At 41.0% G+C, this 14,742-nt stretch overlaps 1 protein-coding gene across 4 annotated transcripts in view; it reads left to right on the plus strand.

Moving 5' to 3' along the window:
• Window positions 1-14,742, plus strand: part of Pibf1 (progesterone immunomodulatory binding factor 1) — a 159,496-nt gene that overhangs the window by 6,876 nt on the left and 137,878 nt on the right. For all 4 annotated transcript variants that reach the window (XM_021181398.2, XM_029468942.1, XM_029468943.1 and 1 more), the window contains exons 4-5: window positions 1,032-1,230; window positions 5,608-5,727. In XM_021181398.2, coding sequence (XP_021037057.1) covers window positions 1,032-1,230; window positions 5,608-5,727 — 319 coding nt within the window. The remainder of the gene's footprint in view (window positions 1-1,031; window positions 1,231-5,607; window positions 5,728-14,742) is intronic.

Below are 14,742 nucleotides of genomic sequence, written 5' to 3' on the forward strand. Positions count from 1 at the left end.
GTTACGGATGGTTGTGAGCCACCATGTGGTTGCTGGGATTTGAACTCTGGACCTTTGGAAGAGCAGTCGGGTGCTCTTACCCATTGAGCCATCTCACCAGCCCCACAATAGGTTTAAAGACTAAGCAAGAACACATCCACAAACAGTTTCTTCTCAGATTTTTGTTGGTGCTGTTTAAGGTCTCTTCTCTAGACTGGGGAAGTGGCTCAGAGGTAAAATGCTTGCCAGAGGACCCAAGTTTGAATGCTCAGTGAAAGCTGAGAGTGGTGGTATTTTCCTAAAAACCCAACACAGTGAGGGTGAAGGCAAGCAGATCCCAGCAGCTCACTGGCCAGCAAGTCTAGGCAAAAGAGCGCTGTTTGGGTTCAGTGCATGCTCCTGTTTTTAGAAAGCAGGGGAAGAAACAGCTGAGAAGGACATTCTAGAGTCAGCTTCTAGTCTCCATACCACCAGGATGCCTCAGACTTAACCTTATGAGGCTCAGTGTTACTGTATTAGAGAGATGCAGTATCAGGATGAAAGAGAAATGGAAATTAGTAACTAGGCTCCAAAGCTGAGACAGAAAGCTTTAAAGCTTTAGCACAGTAGTTGTCAGTGCTCCCAATGCTCTGACATTTGATGTAGTTCCTCATGTTGTGGTGACTCCCAATCAAAACATTATTCTCGTTGCTACTTCATAACTGTAATTTTGTTGCTGTTTTTGTAATGTAAAATCTGTATTTTCCAATGGTCTTAGGCCATCCCTGTGAAAGGGTCATTCAATGCCCCAAAAGTGTCCTGACCCCACAGGTTGAGAACCATTGTGTTAGCAGATTAGATGTATAATTTTGTGATTTGAATTTTTAAAGTTATTACTTAAGAATGTTGATTCTCTAATAACTTGGGTTTTTATATTTACTAATCTGTATGGATTTGCTACTTCATATTTAACTAGATACATAAGTCAGCACTGTGGTAGCCAAGAATACTATATGGAACTCTGAAAGAAGTCTCGGTGATTTTTAAGCTTGCCATAAATTCTCTTAATGCAGAAAATATCAAGAATTAATGAAACAAGAAATGGAAACCATTTTGTTGCGACAGAAGCAACTGGAAGAAACCAACCATCAGCTGAGAGAAAAGGCTGGAGATGTTCGCCGAAATCTGCGAGACCTTGAGCTGACAGAAGAGCAGTATGTGAAGCTAAAGTCTTTTCCTGAAGATCAACTCTCTATTCCTGAATATGTATCTGTAAGTGTCGTGCACCATCTGGACAAAACTCCAAAGCTCAGGGTAGTAGCACATACTGTAATCTCTGTCCTCAGGACATGGAGATAGGATCTACAGAGTGGGTTGGAAGCCATCCCTGTGTCAGAAAAACAAAAACAGTTAAAAGAAACCCAAAACAGCTACATCTAATCAGACTAAATTGGCTTGGCATTTTTATAGAGGCATCCTTATGTATTTGTTTTTTCTGTTTGTGTTTTAAGTTGGCATATGAAATAATTCCTTACCTTTTGTGTTGCTCATCCTCCTCTCTCTGAGCCCACCCCTGCCTTCTGACCTCCTGACCTCCTGACCTCCTTCCATCTGGTGCCTCCCTCCCCTAAGTGGTCCCTCTTCTGCTTCCTAATCAGTCATCCTCTCTAGTTCCCACTCCACCTAAGAATTCTTCCCTCTCACACCCCCTGCCTAGGTTTGGAGTTACACACATTTAATTGTAAATTAGGTTCCACCTAGGAGAGAAGAGTCTGGTTCGATAAAGGCAGGAGGTGGGAAAGGAGATGCACATGTAGGATAAGCACACTTAAATCAAAGAAAGGAGAAAGTGGAGGACTCTTATGGGCAAAAACAAGAAAGAGGTTAGAATAGAAAAAACATTTCAGGCTGGAGAGATGGCTCAGCAGTTAAGAGCACTGACTGCTCTTCTGAAGGCCCTGAGTTCAAATCCCAGCAACCACGTGGTGACTCATAACCATCTGACACCTCTTCTGGTGTATCTGAAAACAGCTACAGTGTACTCACATATAACAATAGATAAATCTTTAAAGAAAAAAATATCTCAATTATGAAGAAGTTAAAAAAATTAGATAAGCATAAGGGGCTAGAAATAGGAAGATACAAGTATTTTAGCAATGTGTAGTCAGTGGAGCATGACAATAAAAGATATGGAGACAACATGGGGGAACCCTTAGGGAGAAAAAGGGAATACACACACACACACACACACACACACACACACATATATATATATATATAGCCTAATGAAAAATATGTTTAAAAATTAGATATTTGTTTGTAGAATTCAAAAATAATTTCTAATGCTGGAAAAGACAAAAACAAACCAACAACCAACCTAAAAGGTGCACCAAAAAGGGGAGGGGGAATCACAATATACACAAGATTAAACAAAAAAAGGACGCCCTGCAGTGGTATCCTTTACTCCCAGCACTTGGGAGGCAGAGGCAGGCGGATTTCTGAGTTTAAGGCCAGCCTGGTCTAAAGATTGAGTTTTAGGACAGCCAGGGCTACATAGAGAACTCCTGTCTCAAAGAAACCAGAAACAAACAAAACCCACAACAACAAAAACCAAGCAAAAAGGGTGACATGTCAGAGCAGCTGCCTGGAGGGCCCTCAGCAGTCGGAGAGTGCCAGTTCCATCTGTGGAGACACAGTCACTTGCTGGTGTGGACTCTAGGCGTTCTTGTGGCTAATGCTGTGTGGGACACTATAGTGCACACATGACAGGATTCCCCTTCCTTCCTTTCCTGGGTAGAGTTTCCTTGTATGCCATAGGCCTCTCCTGGCCATGCTTTGCACTTCCTAGGAGGCAGTTTCTCTCAGTCTCCCTAGACACAGCCCATCCTGCCCTCTGGTGTGGTTCAGGTTCTGGTTGGAGATGTCTCCCAAGGGTGTTAGGAATTTGGCTACAGCAGGTCTGTGCAGATAGAGAACCTGCCTTTGTACTTGCCTGATGTGCAGAGTTTGATCCTGTTGGAGGGATACAGCTATGGGTATCAGCTTCACTACTGGACCTTCAGCATTCCTGGGCTCTGTAATGGTGAATGGGGAATCAGTGGCTTCGGCAGTTGAGTGATATATGCAGTGACATCAGGCCCAGGGCTGTTAACTCTAGGATTCTTCTTAGTTGAAATAGGTTGTGGCCACTGAGGGCAAGACTATGTTTCTCTGTCCACTTCTCTGCCTGAGCCGAGCCCCCAGCTGCCTATCCTCCCCTCTGACCGGCTTCCACTCACCTTGCTCTCCACTACTGCCTGCCCTCTTGGGCTTTTCCCCATCCTGCTATTGCGGCAGACTAGACTGAGCCTCCCTGGCCAGGGTTTTTTCTTTTCTTGATTTGTTTTGTTTTGTTTTGTTTTGTTTTGTTTTGTTTTTTTCTAGACAGGGTTTCCTCCATGTAGCCCTGGCTGTCCTGGAACTCACTCTGTAGACCAGGCTAGCCTCGAACTCAGAAATCCGCCTGCGTCTGCCTCCCAAGTGCTGGGATTTAGGGTGTGCGCCTGTGCGCCACCAAGGCCCCTAGGGTCTTAAGTTTGTTACAGTGTGTACTGTCTCAAGATGACTGTTACCACCCACTAAGTCATATAAAGAGACAACAGTGAGATCTCCCTCCACTGCGGAGCCACTGCTGGAGGGATGAGTGGCCCACTAAAACCCTTAATATGATTTGAGGTTCTTGAGGGATTTGGGCTGATCCTGAGGGTAGGACTGCTGGCATTTATTTGGGATACCATTTGGAAGTCACTTTTGGTCACTCACCCTCTCCTACTAGAGAACTGTTAGGGTAAAGCTATATTTAGCTTATATATGTTATATATGTGTGCGGGTGTATGTGCACATGGGTGTGAATGCAGTAGAGGCCACAGGACAGCTACTCAGGCATAACCTTGCTATTTACTTATTCATTCATTCATTTTTGAGACAGAGTCTCAATGACCTGGAGTTTGCCATTTAACTAGGATAGTGAAGCCCAGGGATTTGCCTGCCCTACCTTCCCAGCACTGGGATAATAACCACATGCCACCACATCTGGCTTCGTTCTATAGGGTTTGGATATTTTTATTTTTGGTCTTTTCGAGACAGGGTTTCTCTGTATAGCCCTGGCTGTCCTGGAAGTCACTTTGTAGACCAGGCTGGCCTTGAACCCAGAAATTCGCCTGCCTCTGCCTCCCAAGTCTTGGGATTCAAGGCGTGCACCACCATTGCCTGGCTTTTACTTTCTTTTTTTTTTTCAGCTCACTTCTTAGCAGTCCGTGCTCTGTCTTTTTCTCTGCATTGTTGAAGTATTCTTTTATTTCCTTTGTGGATTTCCAAACCGCTTCTCTCTCAGGGGTAGCCTTGTGTGTCTTACCCTGACTCTCCTTCTCTGGATCATCCAGGAACAAGTTTAGACTTACCTTACCTAGAGAGTATTGCTTTTGAAACACCCAATTGATAATAGTTTTTGACCCTCATAAAAATGGAAAGTATATTTAAATCCAAAATTCTATTGACTTCATAGTTTGCAAAATGAGTTATTTTATAGTGGTTTATAACAGTCTGTAAAGGGAAAGTCTGAGGAAAAAAAAAAAAAAAAAAAGATCCGCCGGGCGTGGTGGCGCACGCCTTTAATCCCAGCAGAGGCAGGCAGATTTCTGAGTTCGAGGCCAGCCTGGTCTACAAAGTGAGTTCCAGGACAGCCAGGGCTACATAGAGAAATCCTGCTTCGAAGATCTTAAAAAAAAATAAAAAAAAAAAGGAACCTCTGAGGATGAGGCAGATTAGGATTGTCTGGAATTAATTAGGGCTAGTGGGTGAGAGTGGGATGTTTATGGTTATCAAGGGGTAACAATGGGGGGAATCTTGGTATACATTTGCTCAGAACCTAGTTTTCTTAAACAAACTTGTACTTAGCTTAATCTCTGGTTTGAGTCTCAAGTCAGCAACCCCTTCTAGCCTAAAGAGCTTTTGTTTGTATGAGCATATCCATTAACACTTATAGTATTTGAAATTAAATGTTAAGAAAACAGATTAAGCACAAGAAAGGCTGGGTATTCTAACCGTGCTTGTCCCAGCTACTGAACAGACTGAGGCAGTTGGATCTCTTGAACCCAAACATTCAAGGAGGCAGCTTCAGCAATGAAGCAAGACCTCCACTAAATACAAATAAAAATACAAAATTAGATACAACATCTATTTGCTTTAAAAGTCCCAGTGTCGTCATATGTTGTATAGAGAATGAGAGAGTGAGAATTAAAATGAACAAGATAATGCTTAATATTACAATGCAAATACTTTTTATTTGAGAATTCCCTTAAAGAAACGAGAACAGCGAACGGGGCAAGAGCCAGAAATGCCCAAAGCCCACACTGACAGCTCTTGCTTTTTTATGTTATGATTTTACCCAGTTAGATTCATTACTGATAGATCTGTGGGGAATGCATTCCAAGGCTGCTAGTGGGTAGTGCTGAGTGTTTAGCAGCGTATTCTGTTTCCTGTATATGTATATCTATGGTGAAGATTATATAAGACATTGCAAAAAGGCGTCCAGGCCGGCCTGCTGCATGCAAGCAGCAATGCTGAATTCTCGTTTCCATGCAGGATTGCTTATTTCACTTTGTTTTTAAGATCCGGTTCTATGAGCTCGTGAACCCATTAAGAAAGGAAGTCTATGAGCTACAGGCGAAGAAGAGTGAGCTCTCTGAAGAACTGAGTACAAGTAAAGGCCAACTGAAGCAGCTGACGGAGGTTTGTAAGGTTTCATTACTCTGGCAAAGACACTACAGCTTTTCCATAGGAGCTTCTTAACGTCTGTGCAGAGGACATGAAAGGGACAGAAAATGAGACCAGGGGTGCTGACTGCTCAGTGCTTAGTGAGTCAGAAGGAAGAGGCTGTCTTCAGCTTTAAAATTAGCATGATAAATATGGTTTAACCTCTAATCCATAGTATAGCATTTGTTATTGGAATGTTTCAGAACGAAATGCTTTTGAGATCACAGAATGAACCATATCTGAGTGTTCTTGTGTTTATAATTTCTCTAGCTTTCATATGTAAGGGCTCTCTTATGGGTGTAGGACGAAGAGAATGTAGTTGACTTTTCTTATTAGACTCCTAAGTTGTCAGGACAGTCCTCATTATTGCTGATGTGTAAGTATTAACAGCACCTCATGTGTTTTTAGAAGAATCCTAATCATATAAGGCTCTCATGCTTACTACTTTTCATTTACAGAAGGCTACACTGCTCATTAGTTTGATTATAATGTTGGCCAAATATCCTAGAATACCATCATGTACTTACAGTTGACTAAATAGGAAATGGTGTATTGGTGTATTTTCCTCTCTAACAGCTTTTTTTAAAAAATGGCATAGCTGTTTCCTCCAAAGAGTTCTTCAGACTAGAATGAAAACAAGTTTACAAGTAGAGTCTACAGCAGTTGTTTCGTTTTATTTATTTATTTTATGTATATGAATACACTGTAGCTGTACAGATGGTTGTGAGCCAATCATGTGGTTGCTGGGAATTGAACTCAGGACCTCCTGCTCGCTCTGGCTGTCTTCAGACACACCAGAAGAGGGTGTCAGATCTCATAACGGATGACTTTTTACTTTTCTTGAAAGGTTTTCTTCAGCTGAAAGTAGTCTGTATTCCTATGCACCATGCAACAGGAGGAGAAGTGTTTTACTTTGTCGTTAACGACATGAAAGTGCATCGGTGAAACCAGGGCCTCACTGAGGCTAATGTCAGGAAAGGGAGGTGCTGCTCTGTCCCACAGGAAAGTACATCGCTCTGGTAAATCGTGGGGCAGGGAGTACTGCTAGCAGCTGCAATTAGAATAAACTTACCACGCTCTTAATCAGGTATGGCCCACGTCATTCATATTATGTTATTTGAAAGGTCTCTTCATGCAGCAGTTTAGTAAATCAGATTCCACACACTTAATGTTGGGTGTTTAAAGGGAAAGATGTGGATCACATTAATCTCTAATTTAAAACCTTGAAAAAACGTGAACTTTGAGAAGTGCAGTGACTACCCGTGGCCTCAGAATTTTAAGATCTGTCACTGGCAACCATGAAACTTAAATTCATGTGTAACCTCATCATTCATTAACGGAGTAATGAGTGTAGAGCTGACTTTTTAGAGGGCTGTTCAATCGCCTGCTGGAATCTGGAGACCCCAGGAACTGTGGGCTAATGAACCAAGCCTTGCATGAGTGTCTATAAGGAGTGAGAATTGGAGTCGGTGACTAGTAGGCAAGTGTATGCCTCTCGGGAGTGCCACCAGCTTTTCAGTGTGCATGTGGTATTTCACGTAAGTGGTAACCACTTACCTATGTGTATAAAAATACAGTTATTTCAACATATAAATTTTCAAAAGGCAATCATGACATTCCAAATTTTTGTACTAAAATTTAACACCTTTTAAAAATTATAGTAAGGATACATTTCACATTGACCCAGCATGCTATTTTGAAGAGTTCAGTAATACCTCCAGAATTTTTCTGTCCTGAAACACTGAAGCTCCAAACTCCTTAGACACTAATCTACCTTCCCTCTCCCTGCCTGTAAGAAGCACTTTTCTTCTTTGTTCCTATGGTTTTGACTATTCTAGATACTTTATATGAATGGAATCATGCAGGGTTAACATGTCTTTCACTTAGTGTAAATAGTAAGATTCATCCATGTTTTAATGCAGTGTCCTTCTTCTTGAACATTCTCAATATACACCACATTTCTTTCTCCATCTACAGCGAGCATCTGGGTGGGTTAAATGTTCTGGCATTATTTGACAGAGTTTTAAGAACTGTTACTTTGGTTTCTGAGAGAATTGCTTTTCTCCTCAGCAGTTGAAGGATAAGAACCAAAATATAAGACAGAAAAGGATCACAATGAAAATATAAACATTCTCTACAGAATGTTCAGTCTAATGTTATTTAATATTAAATACTTTAATTTATTACACTGCTAAAGAAGAATAAATCATGATTTCAAGGTTGCTTTGGCTAGGCTTGTCTGCGTGTGCAGAACCCAACTAGTGAGGCGGCTGAGGAGCAATTTCAGATTTTAATGTAAGCTGTCAGTTTATATATCTGAGTTAGCATGTGCAGAATTTACCACCAGCTGTAGAGATTATAGAGTCACTCTTAGTATAGAAATTTTAAAGCATACATACTATTAGCTGACTTCCAATGCTACAGTGAATACTTGACATAATCAAATTACAAATAGAAATGCTTTGTTTTGGGCCCACAGTTTTGGGGTTTTCATTCCATGGTTGGTTGGCCTGGATTAAGACTACCTACTAAGGTTGGGAGTGCATAGCAGGGTGAAAGAGCTCAGTTCATAGAGAGAGGGGGGAAGAGAACCAGATGTCACAATCCCCTGTGAGAGTGTGAGGATCCTCCCATGAGAGAGATCCTTAAAGGGTTCCCACTGCCTCCCTGAGAGCCAAGCCAGAACAGTGTATGTACCTCCTAACACATTCACAGTAACTTAAAAAATGGTATTTACAGTAATTACCAGCATAAGAAGGACATAGCTTCCACCATTAACACTGAGGTTTGTCTTATACATATCTGTCCTCCAGTTGTATCTTCTGAGAACATTCTAGGCTCTCTTCTTAGAGTGTTTGCAGTTTCCTCATCCTCTGCTAAAGACTGTTTTATTGTGTTTTCTCTCAAATGGGCATCTGACATGCTTCCGTTTTAGAGACTTATAAATAAGGCCGCTACAGTATCTGCACATGGATTTGTATGTGCATACATTCTTTTTTCTTTTAGGGAAATCCTTTTTTTCCTTAAGATTTATTTATTTATTTAATGTATGTGAGTACACTGTAGCTGTTCAGATGGTTGTGAGCCGTCATGTGGTTGCTGCGAATTGAATTTTTAGGACCTCTGCTTACTCTAGTCAACTCTGATCGCTCAGTCCCAGCTCTCTATTTAATTATTATAAATAAGTACACTGTAGATGTCTTCAGATGTACCAGAAGAGGGCATCAGATCTCATTATGGGTGGTTGTGAGCCACCATGTGGTTGCTGGGATTTGAACTCAGGACCTTTGGAAGAACAGTCAGTGCTCTTACCTGCTGAGCCATCTCACCAGCCCAGGGAAATCCTTAAGCATGTTTTGGTTTGCTCTTTTTTTTTTTCTTAATGTATTTTCATTTCATTGTTCATTAAATCTTTTATTTTTAGGCTATTTATTATAAGTATGTCATGACTTATGCCTTTAAGGTAGTTTAATAATTGCTTAAAATCATGGCACTAATTTCAATGTCATCTCAGTGTGTCTCTGTTGATTGTCTTTCCTTTTAAGCATGTCACATGATGCTATTTTTTTCAATTAACTTTGTTTTTTAATGCATCAAGGAGTACAATTAGGTACTATCATGGTGAGCAAGCTATGTGTTAAGTTCCCTCTGGAAAGTACTTTTTTTTTTTTTTTTTTTTAGGAAATTAGATTCCATGTGCCCATGTCTGTTTGATAGCAGTACAATTTTAATTCTGATGTTTTGGCCTTTGTGGTCTATAGGGAGTCCGTCCTCATATATGTCCTGATCAGGGGCTAAAAGCCTGAGCAGAGAGAAGCAGAGAGCATCCAGTTTCTCTTCTCTGGCTGCCTCTGGAATTGCTTCCTCCCTCCTCTGCAGCTGCAGTGGTCTTCTGACCATGCCAGGTAGGAAGAAAGGCTGAGGGCTTTACAGTCCACCTTTGCTATACAGCTAGACACACAGTGGACTGTAAAGCCCTCATTTTAAACAACACTGAAACAAACCAGCAGGCCCGGGAAGCCCACGCCAGTGCTCCTCTTCCACGTGCTGATGTGCTCACCAGCATCCGTCTGCCTTCCATCCTTTTCCTGGGCCTCATCCTTGACTGTGGAGTAGGACTGGTCAGATGGGAGCTTGTTAGGCCATTACCTTGGGCACAGTGATACTGTTTGTTTACACGTGAGACAGAAAACATTCTACGTGTTGTGAAGCGTGTGAAGACTCTTTTTGGCCTTGCGATCTCTTACCCTAGGAAGAGTCTTATTCATTGCAAACTAATTTTCCCATTTGGCATGAATGAATTATGGATGAATGAATGAATGACTTTTTTCACCATTACATATGAAAGAAAATACTGGAATCAAAATTTTAAAAATATAATCAGAATTTAAAGAAAACATGAAGTTTTAGAATATTGTCTGTTGATTTAGTAGTTTGGACTCAAAGGAGAGATCTCAATAACAACTTGGTAAAATTTACTAAGAAATGCTCAGATGTTTATTAGCTATGTCTCTGAATTTTGAGACTGTTAATACGAAATTAAACTTTCATTTTTGATTTAAAACTGTTCAACAGATCCAAACATCGGCTCCGTGTGTTTTGACCACATGGTGGCGATATACACCCATCTATCTTTAATAGGGGCAAGCAGACAGCAGGTTGTGTTGGAATAAGCGTGGTTTTGAACTTGCACTGCACTAACTTGCCTTTTCCATTTCTAACTTTCAGTCAGCTAACGAACACAGCAACTGCTGCTTGTTCCTAGTAACACCCAGGAGTTCCACTGCTGTGCAAGATAAGAAAAACAAAAACTTTTCTTCCTTAGTAGATGATCTTCAGATAAAAGATTCTTCATTTATTATAATAACTTCATAGTCAGGCCTACCGAAACATTGAGAGATGTTAAAGCCACACGACTGCAGGTAATTCAACCTGCCTGTTTAGACAGTCAGCTCATTCCTGGCTGGTGGAAGGTGAAAAAGCTCCAGACACTTAATAGACTAGGACTCCTGATCTTTAGAAAAAAAATGACCTCCCAAAATGCCATTTTTGTATTTGGTTTTAAACACCCAATTACTTCCCTCTGACCTCCTGAGTCCTGCACATACATGTGTACATATAACATATGCACACACACACACACACACACAATGGAAATTTATAATAAAAGTATCTGTAAGCACTTATACATTAAAGATCATAAGCATGTTCATGAGGACACAATATAGCTCAAAGTAAGCCATAATCCTGCTACACTTAGAATTCTCAGACTTGAAATAAAGACAGAACTACATTTTGCCCTGTAGCATCTATATATTCCAAATAATTGGATGTGTGACTAAGGACATCACTTTCAATAAAACTCAGCATCCTAGTGTGACAGGTGCATGGACTCTGAACATGGATCACTTGAAAAAAGACGAGGCTTTGTTTGCTCATTTAACTGATGTTAAAAACAAACTGGACATTTTAAGATCACATTTCAGTGTTTGATGTTTTATTTTTCACTTTGTCTTTGACATAAAGTAACATAGTTTAAACATTTGACTATGTAACCCATTAGAAAGATTGCAGTCACACTTTACAGGTTGTCATTACTAAATCTCATTTCCTACATATGCCTTTAAAATCTATTGGCTTTCTAAAGCCTGTTGAAATTTTACCTATAATTGCAGTGACTGACAGTTAAAGATGCCCACACAGTGAACGTCTGTGGGGAATCTAATGCTATGTGACCTTTAAGTTTTTCATCAGAATAGAAGCCTAGTTAGTTGGATCATCGTCTCATAGGTGCTGTGTGAGGAAACAGTCTTTGAAAGACTTTCTTATGTCTGTGTGCTCTGCATGGACGTCTGCATGCCCGAGGAGCACAGCAGATGCCTTTACAGATGGTCATGAGCCACCATGGGGGTGCTGGGAATTGTACTCAGGACCTCTGGAAGAGCAGCCAGTGTTGTTAACTGCTGAGCCATGTCTCCAGCCCACTGTATTTACAATTTTAAGTAAGCCCTCCAGTGCTTTTCAGTTTTAATTTCAAGGACAGGCTCGGAGTAGTTTTTTGATGGTGAGGTGAAATGTTGAAGCCAGTGGCCAAGAGGGTAATCCTCATTTTGTAGCAGGGGAAAGACCCTTCATAGACACCTTTCAAATGCTGTAGATTAATTCCTAAGATACTATGAACACTTCTTTTTGTTGGTTTTAACTTTCCCACATCTTTTGATAAGTAAGGAATAATTAGTTAATCTTCGCTGTGAGCTATTCTGGTTAGTCTGTCTTGGAATGTGGTCTCAGGAGTGAACCTGGGAGACTTCACAGAGGGTAACTCCTATCCAGCTTCTGCATAGCCACTCAATTACAAACCCTGCGCTCTTTCACACAGAATACAGTGGTTCTCAACCCAGGCTCCCAAGGCATATATTTGACCATTAAAAATACTTATTGCATTGTTTATCATGTGTGCATGTATGTACAAGGGTGCATATGTGTATAGGTCAAAGGACATCTCAGGTGGTAAGGCTTGGCAGCTAGCTGCTTTACTCACTGAGCCATCTCACTGGCCTTTTTTATTGTTGTTAAACTGTATAATTTAATACTTAGTGTTTTCAGTAATTAGTAGATGTGTATGTTCAGTACTATGAATGGATAGTTTGTGAGGTCAGTATCCAGACTGAGACAGGAGCATGGTGATTTTGAGGTCATCCTAGGGCTGTAAAATGAAAGTCTGTCTGAAAAACCCCAAAACCTAAGCAAACCAACCAAAAGTAGTCTATATAAGTTGCTTAGTGCAAAAATTGAAAAAAGACATTATCCCGAGCTTTTGTCCCCGCTGGCAAGAACACACTCGGGACAACCGGAATTTTCTGCGGCAAAAGCTTTATTGCTTCTTCAAGAGGGAAGACCCAGACCCCAGATAATGGGGTCGCTTATATAGCCCTCAGCCATGGCGTTTCAGCACCTGATATGGCGTGTCAGCTCCTGATTTGTTGCTCGCCCATCACCCCACTACTACGCCGCTAGAATGAGCAGTGACTAGGCGTGAGTTCACTCTCGCACCTGCGTACAAGGCTTGTTTACTAGTTAGGCACAGCGGAGTCCAGTGCCATCTTATAATGGCAATTGCTCGCGGCTCTCCACAAGACATTGGAAAAAGAATTATGGAAAATGTTGGCAGGAAGGTAATACTAATACGAGATAGATGAAATTTAAAATTAAAACCTTAGGACTGAGCACAGGGACCCCAATGGAGGAGTTAGGGGAAGGGATTGAAGGAGCTGAAAGGATTTGCAACCCCATAGGAAGAACAACAATATCAACCAACCAGAGCTCCCAGGGTCTAAAACACCAACCAAGGAGTACACATGGAAGGACCCATGGCTCCAGCCTCATATGTAGCAGAGAATGACCCTGTGGCCATCAATGGGAGGAGAGGCCCTTAGTTCTGTGAAGGCTAGATGCCCCAGCATGGGGGAATGCCAGGGCTGGGAGGTGAGAGTGGGTGGGTGGATGGGTGGGGGAACACCCTCATTAGAAGCAGGGGGGAGGAGGAATGGGATAGGGGGCTTCCGGAGGGAAAATAGGGAAAGGAGATAACATTTGAAATGCAACTAAAGAAAATATCCACTAAAAAAGTAAAAATTAAAAAAAATTAAAACCATATAGCAGAATAGCAAAATGTATTATGGCAAAACCTGATGTTATAGACAGGAACCTTTCCATAGTGAATGGCATAATGTTTATAAAGTAAATTGAGAGCTTAATATAACACAGTAAGCTTGAAAGTTTAATATGCTTCTTTATAAGAACTGGGGTAGATGAGATAGATAAAATAACTGAGGCCTAGAAGGACTAATTTTACCGATGCTTTGATATAGCTGCTATAAAGAAAGCCTACCGGTCCCAAGCCAGAGACGGGGTTAGTTTAAACATGTCTGGAAAGTTTGCTGACCACTGTGTTTACACTTGATCACATAGGAAGAGACACATGCATTTTAGGTACACATTTTATAGTTCCTATTTTTGTCATAGTAAAGCAGACGAAGAGGGAATTAAACTTTCTCCACAGTTAAATATTTCTGTTGGTTCAAAGAATTTAAAAAGGAAAGCATTGAAAACAAGAATATTTTATGTCAGAGTTCTCAAAGCATATTTAAAATTGTACCAGAAAAAAAAAAACTTTGACCTTAATTTTTTTTTATTACTACACAAAAAAGATAAAAATAAAGATATGCACTCCTCATCCATGGCTGCACCATGCCTGTGAGCCAGCACTTCAGAAACTCACACCAGGGGCACCTAGTGTTCGAGGCCAGCTTGGGCTGCCTAGGGAAACAGTTGGGGAAAAAAGCTAAAAACAACACAAAAACAAAAAATGAATAGAAATAAAGTATTGGAAATGTAGTGGCTGTGTACATGTGTGTATGTGTTTGCATTAACAAACGTGGAACTGAAAGTGAAGTGTAGCTTAGTGTGGGAATGTTATAAAGGGGAGTGAGAGTGCTCACTAACCTGGCTACTACCCGGTTCAGACATGGATTAACTCAGGTGAGGCCACAGGGCAGCTCGTGATTCATAGTTAACTACACTACTCCAGAGTACTGAACGGGGAGAAAATTCTGAGGTAGCATAAAAGCAAAACAAGATAAAACTTATAAGCTCATTTTATTTAACCCATTGAAACAAAAAATTCACAATAAAATGTTTGCAAATGAGTTCTACCATCATGCATGTATTTTATGTGTATGTGATGTGTGTGTACCGTGTGTGTGCAGATCGATGCCTGTGGTGGTCAGAAGAGCAGCAGGTCATCTGGCCATTATATAGCTGCAGTTAGCATGAGCTAACTCTACCAGGGCTGGGAAGCAAAGCAGTTCCCTCTGCAAGAGCAATAAATGCTCTGAAAGGCTGAGTCATCTCTCCAGCCTGAATTCTACCATTATAACGAAGTCATGATACTTTATATGATTAGTTAAAGTATATTCCAAGCATAGAGAG

This window comes from Mus caroli, chromosome 14 (assembly GCF_900094665.2).
Source record: "Mus caroli chromosome 14, CAROLI_EIJ_v1.1, whole genome shotgun sequence".
In the NCBI taxonomy this organism is placed as follows: domain Eukaryota; kingdom Metazoa; phylum Chordata; class Mammalia; order Rodentia; family Muridae; genus Mus; species Mus caroli.